General features: G+C 45.5%; 1 protein-coding gene across 1 annotated transcript; it reads right to left on the bottom strand.

Annotated features, from left to right (window-relative positions):
• Nucleotides 1-2,007: 2,007 nt before the first annotated feature.
• SETD4 (SET domain containing 4) lies at nt 2,008-9,855 on the bottom strand. Its single transcript, XM_009083561.1, has 10 exons — nt 9,786-9,855; nt 9,189-9,284; nt 8,409-8,446; nt 7,419-7,507; nt 6,144-6,573; nt 4,550-4,724; nt 4,001-4,082; nt 3,589-3,669; nt 2,565-2,688; nt 2,008-2,142 (listed from the first exon to the last, which is right to left on the bottom strand). Exons 1-10 carry the CDS (start codon nt 9,853-9,855, stop codon nt 2,008-2,010), a joined length of 1,320 nt encoding a protein of 439 aa, XP_009081809.1.
• Between the last annotated feature and the right edge of the window lie 1,253 nt (nt 9,856-11,108).

Raw genomic sequence — 11,108 nt, 5'->3', positions numbered from 1 at the left:
CACCTCCCTGGGCAACTCATTCCAAGGTTTGAACACTAACAGGGAAAAAATTGTTTCTAATATCTAATTTGAACCTCCCCTGGTGCAACTTCAGGCTGCTTCCTCTTGTCCTTCCCCTTGGGACATGGCAAAGAGACCAACCCACACCTTACCATGACCTCCTGTCAGAGTCGGAGAGAGCAATGAGTCTTCTCCAGAATAAACACCCTCACCTCCCTCAGCTCCTCACAGGACATGTTTTCTAGCCCCTTCACCAGCTCCATTCCCTTCTCTGGACACCTCCAGCCCCTCAATGCCCTATTTGAGTAGCTGGGAGAGAATCCAAGTCCCTGCCATGATCTGGACCAGGTCTGTAGTGCTACTGAGCATAAGCTGAGATTTATTTCTACTGTGCTGAGATTTACAGATCCAATCTGAAAGGGATTTTATACAAAGAGAGAAATAAGTATGTTTTTCCACTGCTAAATCCCTCCTTAGCCCGAGAGAGAGCCAGAGCCAAATCTTAACCAGCACATCACTGAAGTGATGATGTTTGCAGCTCAGAGAGCTAAAGCAGAGGCTGAGAGGAAGCATTTTTCCCTCTTTGAGAACTTGATTGAGTGTGTCCAAGACAGCTGGAAGACACACCCAGAGCAGCTCCTTCCTCAGGCACCTCAGCCCAGCTTAGGATCTGTCTTGCACATAATTCAGGTTTGAGTCAAAAAGGAATTTAAGCTTTTTCTTACTGCCATAAATGCCGAATCACAACCTGTGAGACTCTGGTTTCTACCTCTTCAAATTCCACTGCTATTGATGTGTGTTACAACAGCACTGATTCCAGTTCCAGAGTTGATCCAGGCAGGATTTTGCCTTAGATATCAAACACAAGTGGCTCTGCTCTTGCTACAAGGCTTGAGGTGAAGCTGAGAGCTCAGTGCTCTGCTCTGCCTGCTTTCCTGCACTTCCAGATCCCTTTCCTGCTCTCCCTGGAGGGTGTGAGGGACTTCCAGGAGCAGAGCTAATATTCAAACCACCTGGAATAAATGTGTAGCCTCTAGTACAATCCTGAAGGATATAAATTTCTGTTACACTCATAGTCACCTTGCAAGTCACGTTGTAAAGGAGCTGCTCCTAAAAGGAGCTGCTCCTTTTTTTTCCAGAGGAAAAAAAAAAGGGGGGAATAAACCAAGCAAACATCCTTATCTTCGTTAACTCTGGCACCAGCTCCTTACGGAATGGTAAAATTAGAAACACATCTGGGCTGAGAGAATGAAAAAGGTTTTATTGAAAGGAAGTAAGAGGTCAGTCACAGGGTCAGGGGCTCAGCCCCACAGGGAAGTGGTGGCTGCCCCAGCCCTGGCAGTGTTCACAGCCAGGTTGGATGAGCCTTGAGCAACCTGCTCTGGTGGGAGGTGTCCCTGCCCAGGGCAGGGGGTGGAACTAGATGAACTTTAACATCTCTTCACCTCAAACCACTCTATGATTCTATAACTCTATGAATAACATTCTTGTTCACAAGCTACCAATAAAAGCCTAAAAGTGCATTTGAGCTTGAAGAGTTCTCACAGTTCTCACCTGCTGCATTTGTTCCTGAAATTCTATTATTACCCAACACCTTTCCTGCTGTACAGCTTCATTTAGTTCCAAAAGCGAGAAGAGTTGTAGAAAATGAAGCAACACATTGACAAAAATAAATATTTTTTAAACCACCACTCTGAAAAAATGTCCTATGAACTGTGATTCCTCACAAAATGGAGAATAATCACAGCACAATCACAGTTATAAATGAAGTTTCTGCAGCTTAATTAAGGGTCCTGCCCTGAAATGCCCTTTGAAAGATCCTCCAAACCATGCAAGAAGCTCAAGATCTTCACGTCAGTAGAACCTTTTTGTGCTCCTGGTGAAACCCAGCAAAGACCAAAATGATTCTGATGACTTTCTATCTTCTTCTTTGCTGCTCAGCTCCATCAAAACAGGTGAGCAAGGCACATCCATGGCAAATCACCTCTGATCACACTTCCACTTGGGTCAACTTGTTGCCATATTTAAGTTGCAGAGAATCTCAGCTGATTTTTGAAGTATCTTCAGGTCTTCCAAGTGGAGCTTTTCCACCAAAGCCAAGTGGGGTTTGAGGCTCTCTTTGGTCCTTTTCAACTGGGAAATCTGAAGTTGATAGAAATGGGATGAAATGAGTCAAAATTTGGGGAAAGTTGTGGTAGAGATTTCAGGCACTAGGTCAAAATAGTATATTTTAAACTTCTCAATGGGGGGGAAATGGAAAAAAGGGGGGAAAGGGGAGAAAAGGGGGAAAGAGGGGGAAAAGGGGGGTGAAAAGGGAAAAATAGGGGAAATGGGGAAAAAGGGGGGTGAAAAGGGAAAAAATAGGGGAAATGGGGAAAAGGGGGATAAAAGGGGTGTGAAAAGGGAAAAACAGGGGAAAAGGGAAAAATGGGGGAAAGGAGGAAAAAAGAGGGAAAGGGAAAAAAGGGAGAAAAGGAAAAATCATCACAGATGTCACTCCAGAAATGACACCACTGTATGTTCTGCTAGGAGAGGAATCTGGGCTACCTTGTCCTTCACATTACCTGGAGAAGGACATGTTGGGTCTCCTCTAGTAGAAAATGACATATTTTCCCTACTATATTCCATGTCTGCTGTTCATTTCTGGCTGAGATGACCTCACCAAGCAGTGTCCTCCTCCAGCAAGCACTGAAAGCAAAATGTTGGAAGAACACACCATTATTTGGTGTAATCATGGATGAGAAACATGTGGTTCTGCTCAACTTCACCTCACTTGGGCTTGGAACTACTACCAGAGGATCTATTTTTAGTTCTTAGATCAACTTACTCCACTAAGCAATGAATCTTCAAAGCACAAACAGCACTGAATAATGGAATTTTATGTGTTTATTTACCATTCCAAGCAAAGTGCAGGTAAATATTTGCCATTGTTGCTGCTCAAAGCAGATTTGCAGTTGGAGTAAATGATCAAACCTGCACTGACAGACACTGTAGATGAATTTGAGCAGCAGCCTGTGAACCACATGCCTCAAAGGCCTCCAAGGCAGGTTAAAAGCACCTAAAATCTCATCAAATGACCAGGAAAAACCTGGAGTCTGAGCTTTAAAGGAATATCTGGTGGTGGAAATAGAAAGGAAAGAGACTAGGGTGAAGCTATTAATACAAGAAAGCAAAAGACCAAAGCAGCACTAGGCAATGAGTTGACGTTCTGTGGTGTTTTCTGCCTTTCTTCTTTTCAATTCGCACCTGGAGGCAATGAGACACACAAAGGAGGTGCAAAACAATTGTCCTCACACACAGCAAAGAGTGAAGGGTCTAGAAAACACGTAAGGAGTCTAGAAAACATGTGAAGGGACTAGAAACCATGTCCTGTGAGGAGCTGAAGGAGCTGGGGGTGTTTAGACTGGAGAAGAGAAAGCTCAGGAGGGACCGCATTGCTCTCACTTGGGGACATAGTTTGGGGGTGATTCTGGTAGTGCTGGTGGGACTGGATGAGCTTGAAGGTCTCTTCCAACCTTGAGGATTCTGTGACAGAAAAGAAAATGGCACATTGATATTGTCTAAATGTTCAGAGTTGCTAAAACTTACAATTCATCTGCTCCAAGACTTAAGAGCTTGAGGGCTGTGAGGAGTCTCCAAGAGGGTCCATCCCAGCCAAAGGTCAGGTTTCTATAAAGCCAAAAGTGATAAGAAAGTAGAACTGAGTTTTTCCAGGGTGTCAGTTTTCCTCTTGACACATGTCAACAGGGAAAGATCTGCTCTTTGCAATCAGAGATCTCCTTGACTCCTCTCTCTGCTGCCGTCCAGAGACAAGGCTGTGCCTTCAAACCTCCCCTGAGGTGTTTACAACTTCTACATCCTCTCACAAGCACATTAGTTTGTTAAAAAACACCCAAGTCCTTATAATATTTTTCTGGATTTTGATACAAGAAGTAAAATTTAACTCCCAGAAATCCTGAAGTGAAAGCTTAGCAGGAACCAAAGAACCTCAGATACTTACTCAAGGAAATCATGATCCTTCAGGATAGCAAGTTTGGCCTTTCTCTGCTTGTCCAGTGGTGGCAAATATTTGAGGAGAGTATCTGCATAAAACCAGATTTTAGAGCTTTAAAAAAGCTCTGTGTAGATGAAACCACAATCCTGAAATAACATTTTAACCCTGTTTTTCAAGGAGCTACAGGATAAAGATCACAACCTGTTCAATCTGGTGAACTTCCACAGGATCAGAAGTGTTTCTACTTCTCAAAACTATCAGTTTTGTCACTTTTAGTGCCTAAGTCACTGTTTGTGTCCTTCTAACAGAAATTTATAAACTCAAATTCCAGTTATGAACCACTCTCAGACTGGTTCTCAATCCACTTGGAATCTCTATGTAGGTGCTTGCAAAGAATCCCAATTTTACCAGAGAAAATGTTACCGAAGAACATTTGCAATCTTAAAACTCCAATCTTTAAATTCTATGCAGAGAGGAATCAAACCTTACTCCACTTCTTGAGCATCAACAGGCTCAATTCTCTATTATAGTGTCTTACTCATCTATAACTCCAACCTGATGAGACATAAACACTGCTGTGGGGGTTATCCATGGCCACAAATCCATATTCCAGCAGTAGTCTCTGGTTATCATGAGGTCCATAGCAGATAAATACTTCTTCATACTTCTTGCACTGGGAATTAGTCCAAATTTCATAGCTCCTTGTTTGCTCATTAAATGCAGCCTTGACCTTCAGGGGGTTAAAAAGAAAAGGTTTTACTCTTGGGCAGGAAAAGAAGGTGGAAAATTAATCAAAACTTGAATATTAAGATCCAAAATCCTCTCTAACACTGGAGGAAAAGTGTTTCAGAGGCCTGAAAAGGCAGCTCATGAGTATGAAGAGTAAACAGCTAAGCCCTGGTCTGCAGCATGTGCCACACACTGTGTAGACTTATTAGAGAGGCCTCAAATCTGCAAATAAAGATGGTTTCATGCAGCCTTGGTCACTTCTGTGCTGTCCCACAGGCCCTGACATAAGGTGGAACTGCTCTGCACACCCTCCTAAGGTCATAGACTGAGACAGGGAGAGTCAGAATAGGTGTTAGGAGAGATGTTTTCCCTATGAGGGTGTTCAGCACTGAGATATTGCCCAGGGAGGTGGTGGAGTCACCATCCCTGGAGGTGTTTCAGAGGGGTCTGGATGTGTCACTGGAGGATATGGTTTAGGGTTTGGGGGTTAGAGCAGTGACAGGTGATTGGACTCAAATATCCTAGAGGTCTCCTCCAGCCTCGATGGTTCTGTGATTCTGTGATTCTAAGGCTGCTCAAAAGCTTCAGCCTGAGGTGAGCAAGCACAGGGACTGTGTAACTTGAGACTTGCCTCAGGAGCTGAGTCTTTAGGAAAGCAGAGTGGGGTTGTGTTTGCAACTGCCTCTTCCCAACAGCTACCCTGGATGCAAATCTCTCCCAGTCCCTGTGGGCTCTCCCTGGGGCTTTGCTTTGCTGCATCAACTGAAACATTTGAATCACAGAATCATAGAATCACCAAATGGTTTGGGTTGGAAGGAACCAAAAAGATCATCCAGTTCCACCCCCTGCCCTGGGTAGGGACACCTCCCACCAGCCCAGGCTGATCCAAGCCCCATCCAATCTGGCCTGGAACACTCCCAGGGATGGAGCAGCCACAGCTGCTCTGGGCAACCTGTGCCAGTGCCTCAGCACCTCACAGGGAACAATTCCTTCCATATACCTAACCTAACCCTACTCTTTTTCAGTTTAAGGCCATTCTTCACTGTCCTGTCACTCCATGCCTTGTCCCAAGTCCCTCTCCAGCTCTCTGGGAGCCCCTTTAGGTACTGGAAGGACCTCTAAGGTCACCCTGGAGCTTCTCTTCTCCTAATATCCAATCTAAACCTGGGGTTTTTTTCAGTTTGAAGCCATTCTCCTTGTCCTATCACTACAGACCTTTATCATCATCCTCTTTATTCAGCTGCCTTGGGCTGAATAACAAACTCCAGTGTATAGAGGAACTGTGAGTTCTCATCCTGCTCATATCCTTAATAGCCATTTTTCCCACTGAGATCCCTCCCTGACCTCCACACACTCCTCATCCATCCCATAAATGCATTTCCTTCTGAAGAAATCAAGTGACCTACTATTAGTTTCTTACCTGAACATTTGGACTGTGGTTTAGCAGATCCAAATATGGTGCCAGAGCATAAACATCTGGCTCAAGGGAAAAACATTCCCTCTGTGAGTGCTTCATGTAGATTGTCCTGGTGTTCACAGTGCACCAAGCCCACTCTAAGGCACTGTAGGTAAAAACAGTCCCTGTGTCCTCAGCAAACAAAGGCTGCAGGGAAGAGAAAAAGGCTTTGGAAGACTCAAACAACTCTTGCACTGTTGTTCTCTGCTCCTGAGCTTTCTTTCTGAGAGGTTCTGGCAGGAGGTTTACCACATCACGCTCCAAACACACAGGGCAGGTGTAAGTCTTGGGTAAAACATCCAGGTAGGGTTTCCACGGGGATTTCTCCCCAAAATGCTTCTCTGCTATCAAAAATGTGCACAGTGCCATCAAAGGAGACACAGGAGGCTTCCACCTAGGAGAGAACAACACCATGGGAAATGGCTGCACCAGAGTTTTATCTCCCTTTTAAATATTATAAACAGCTTCTGTTTTAACCCTCTTTGTAGTTCATCTCCAAGTCCTTTGGATGATTTCAAAGGGGCAATAAAAATTGGTTGGCAGTAACAACTTCAGGGTCACCCCTTGGGTTGGGTTTTCTTTAGGGGTGGTTTTTTTAGGATACACAACAAGTACTCAATGTCCAGCATAGGTCTTGGTTCCGAACTGCCTACAAGGCCATGTCCATGGAACAGCTTTGCATCCCCATTTTATCTTCCTTCTCCTGTTGAAGCTTATTCATGAATTCCCAAGAAATCATTCACAATTGGCACTTAGGTCCAGACACTTTGGCTCTGAGGGAGGTCAAGTTCCAGCCTGTGCTCTCTCTCCAACTCTGCCTAGCTAAGAGGAGATGCTCTGAGTCCAAACCTTTCCCATCTGAGCACTCCACATACATGAAAGGCCACGAGAAATACTCGTAGCATTCAGGATATACAGCTCCCAGGGAACAAGGGACAAGACCAGAGGAAATACCTCAAGCTGTACCAGGGGAGGGTCAGGTTGGCCATCAGGAGGAATTTCCCCATGGAAAGGGCTGTCAGGCACTGGAATGTGCTGCTCAGGGAGATGGTGGAGTCACCACCCCTGGAGGTGTCCAAGAAACCACTGGACATAACAGTCAGTGCTCTGGTCTAGTTGACAAGGTGGTGATGGATCACAGGTTGGACTCCAGGATCTCAGAGGTCTTTTCAAACCTCAATGATTCTGGGATTCTGAGCTAAAAGCCAATGTGCCCATCAAGTGTCACTTTTCACTTACTTCACAACGTACTCCCCCAAGCAGCTGCTCAGGACGGTGCCCGTGGTGAGTAAGCATTTCTCAGGCAATGAAATAATCAGATCTCCTGTCTTGGAGGGAAGATAAAGAAAGACACACACAAAAAATAGCAAAAGACAAGTGCAAATGGTTCATCTAACACACTATGGGAACTGGAATGGCTTTAAGCCAGTGACAGCCCAGGGAAGGAGGACAATTGCAGACAGTAGCACAAAGTTGGCTGTTCTCAGAAGGTCTGTGCCTGGCTACTCACTGAGATGTCCTTTAGCCTAGCTCTCACAAACAGCTGAACTTCCATCAGCACTATGGGATGTTTTAGGTCATGTCTATCCTGACCTTGCTTGCCAAGCTGCTCTGTGTAAATTAGCCTTCGTGCCTGGCCTGAGCCACATGTGTCCATGCCTGGAGGGAGAGGAGATGAATCAAGTCAATTCTCTTCCCATTCATCTCCTGATTTTCCTTGTCTTTCTCCAGCCCAGCTGAGTTTAGTGCATGGCTCAGATCCCTGTGGATAACCTGAGCCTCTGCCTCCAACCCTGAGCCAGCATGAGACCCACACTCTTCTCTGCACGTAACTTCTTCCTTTACTCTCTAGTTAGCCAAAGGTTCTGGGTCTGATTCACCATTATTTGATTTACTATCCTCATACCACTCAGGAAACTTCTTTTCATTTTCTGTTCCATTCCTGAGAAGCTTTTTCATTCAGAGTTGAGTTTTTCTATGTCAATATCACAAGGGCAAAGGTATTTCTTCTATTATTCCCCTTTTCTGCTGGAAATGTCTGAGAAATTATATTTCTATTAGTCTACCAGCAAAGAAGATGCCTTCAAAGCGAAGATCAGAGGGCAGAAATGACACTCACAACAGGGAGTGTGAAGACCTTGTCTGGAATTCTGAGCTTTGCTCACTGCAGAATTCATTACACCTTGAAAGAATCTGAGGAGCTTTTCCATTAGAACCAACATGACTAACCTGAAGAGCTTTTGTTGTCATCAATCCTCTTCCTGTCTCTGGAGCAGGAACAAAGAGTGGTGAAAATACAAGAAATTATGATCAGGTCTTCAAAGAAAAGCCCTAAAATAGCAGTCATAAAAGCCAATTATGGATCATTCCAAATACATATCTCATTTCTTTGTTCTCCAATTCTCGTTCTGCTCTTCAGGACACTGTAACAGTCCTTTCCCTGCATCTCCTGCCACACTTGTTGTCCAGTTCTAGCAATTATTCCACTTTTCCTTATTTCATTCTCCTCTTTCTACTCTGTCTTTAATATTACAAAAGGTTTTGAAACATAAACCTACTTAAAGAGAAAAAATACAAGCAGACACCTTTGCTGGAAACATCACTAAGTGAATCCCAGCTCTGAAATAATTTATTTATCTGTATCACTAGATTTGCTGAGCTTGTGTGGGGAAAACAGGTGGAGAAAGGATAACAAAACCAGGTTCCAATGCTGGGAATGAATTTCTTCTTTAAAACTGTGCTGCTAACACTTACATTTTGACTTCCACAAGGAATTCAGCAGAGTTTTGCAGCCTAACAGAGTATTCTCATACAGGAGGTTCACACGAGATCATCTTTATACAAGAAATAGTTTATTTCAGGCCTCCCTATCTACTTTTTTAATGCCAAATTGACACTCCTGTGCCAAAAATCCTTAGAAGACTAACAGCAACTGCCTTCTTTTCCTGCTGCCAGGCAGGTGCATGACTCACAATGAAAGAATCAGAAGTTTGTACCACCAAACATTACCCCAGAACTCTGCAGGCCTTAAACTGCTGTCTCCAAATCCTCTGTCTTTGAGCCACTTCTTAAGTTTAATGTATTCCAGTCTGTGACTGCAGTTGGCTAAAGATAAAACAGAGGAGATTAATGCTATTAAAAAAACCTCTGTTGGAAGACAAAGGAAATTTTAGAGCACAACAGAATAGCAAGAAAGGCTCTCTACAAAGTAACTTACTAAATCATCATAGAATCAGAATTTTAAGGGTTGGAATGGAACTTAGAGATGATCCAGCCCCAACTCTTGCCCTGGGCAGGGACACCTCCCACCAGAGCAGGTTGCTCAGTTCTGGGCCTCTGGGCACTGAGAACTGTGTGAGTTATTCAGCATATTCAAGGAGTTTAAAAATAATATACAACTTGCCATTATCCAGAAAAAGAGAGCTCAGAATATTCACCACGTTCTGCTTGGGGTTGCAAACTAATTTCAGACTGCTTCCATATAAAAACAAGGGAACATTTAGGAATCACATTTTCAAAGCACAAAGGGGTTTGATGAATATAAAGCATAAATAACACCTTGACAAGCAATTGGTTATTTAACTCTTTAACTTCCAGAGATATTACCTCCATCCATAAAACTCTGCAAGTGCTTTCTTCTCCTCTTTCGGCCTGTTCGACCTCTGCTTTTCTTCATAGTAAGCAACAGGTTCTGCCTTATTTGGACAACCTGAAGTAAAAAAGCAATAGGTGTTCACAAATATTTAAAGTCCCTTGCAAAATCCTCCCTGTGAGGTGCTGAGGCACTGGCACAGGTTGCCCAGAGCAGCTGTGGCTGCTCCATCCCTGGGAGTGTTCCAGGCCAGGCTGGATGGGGCTTGGAGCAGCCTGGGCTGGTGGGAGGTGTCACTGCCCATGGCAGGGTGGGATGGGATGATTTTTCATAGACTCATAGAATACCCTGAATATATATCAGAATACATGAGCTGCAAGGGACCCACAAGGATCATCAGTCCAACTCCTGGACACAGGACACCCCAACAATGCACCTTGGGCCTGAGAGCATTGGCCAAACCTCCTGGAGCTCTGTCAGCCTTGGGGCTGTGACCACTGCCCTGGGGAGCTGTTCAGTGCCCAAACACCTCTGGGGGAAGAATCTTGTCCTGATATCCAACCTAACCCTCCCCAGACACAGCTCCAGCTGTTGTTCCCTTGGCTCCTGTCACTGCTCACACAGAGATCACTGCCTGTCCCTGTGCTGCGTGAGAACATAGACACAGCTCCAGCTGTTGTTCCCTTGGCTCCTGTCACTGCTCACACAGAGATCACTGCCTGTCCCTGTGCTGCCCTTTGTGAGAACATTGCAAGGATTTCCAACCCAAACCATCCTGTGATCCTATGAGTCCTCCGAGCACAGACACAGCTGACAACACTCTTACCCCACCCCAAGACCACCAAACACCCCAGTCCCATCCAGCACCACCGTGACACCCCACGACAGTATTTATTCACCTTTCCCCTTGCCCAAACCTCCTTTAACTTAAGTTACCTTTTGCCTCCAAGGAGGGAGAACCACGTGCGCTGCGGAGAGAAATCCCCACGCTCACTCCTGCTCCAAACCTCCCTCCAAGGCACCTCCAGCGCTCGGGGGACACCCAGCACCCCATCCCTGAGCGGAGAAGGCTTTGCTAACACTTCTCTTCCCGTTTTGGCACAAAGCTTTCAGCCCTCGAGGGATGCGGAGGGGAGAGGACCACGCCGGGACCCCCCGCGCTCGGAGCATCCTCCCCGGGACACACCACGGCGCTGCCTCTCCCCATTCCCTCCCTGCAATCACTGCCAGCTGCCCCACACCGACCTGCTGGGGGGCACACAGGCACCGAGAAGGACCGAGAAACCCGTCCCCGTGCCCGCCCGCGCCGCCCAGCCCGCCGGGGAGGCGGAGCGGCT

The sequence above is a fragment of the Acanthisitta chloris genome, unplaced genomic scaffold (assembly GCF_000695815.1).
Source record: "Acanthisitta chloris isolate BGI_N310 unplaced genomic scaffold, ASM69581v1 scaffold9230, whole genome shotgun sequence".
NCBI classification, from domain to species: Eukaryota; Metazoa; Chordata; class Aves; order Passeriformes; family Acanthisittidae; genus Acanthisitta; species Acanthisitta chloris.
This window is presented reverse-complemented; position numbering and strand designations above follow the sequence as displayed.

Bases quoted from the DNA above. Each gene is read 5' to 3' on its own strand.
- SETD4 (XM_009083561.1), bottom strand. From the start codon at position 9,855: ATGAAGAAAAGCAGAGGTCGAACAGGCCGAAAGAGGAGAAGAAAGCAC. The intron at 9,285-9,785 runs GTAATATCTCTG...TTTTATCTTTAG, and splicing joins GCAGAGTTTTATGGATGGAG to CCAACTGCAGTCACAGACTG. The intron at 7,508-8,408 runs GTTAGTCATGTT...CTTCCCTCCAAG, and splicing joins TGACAACAAAAGCTCTTCAG to ACAGGAGATCTGATTATTTC.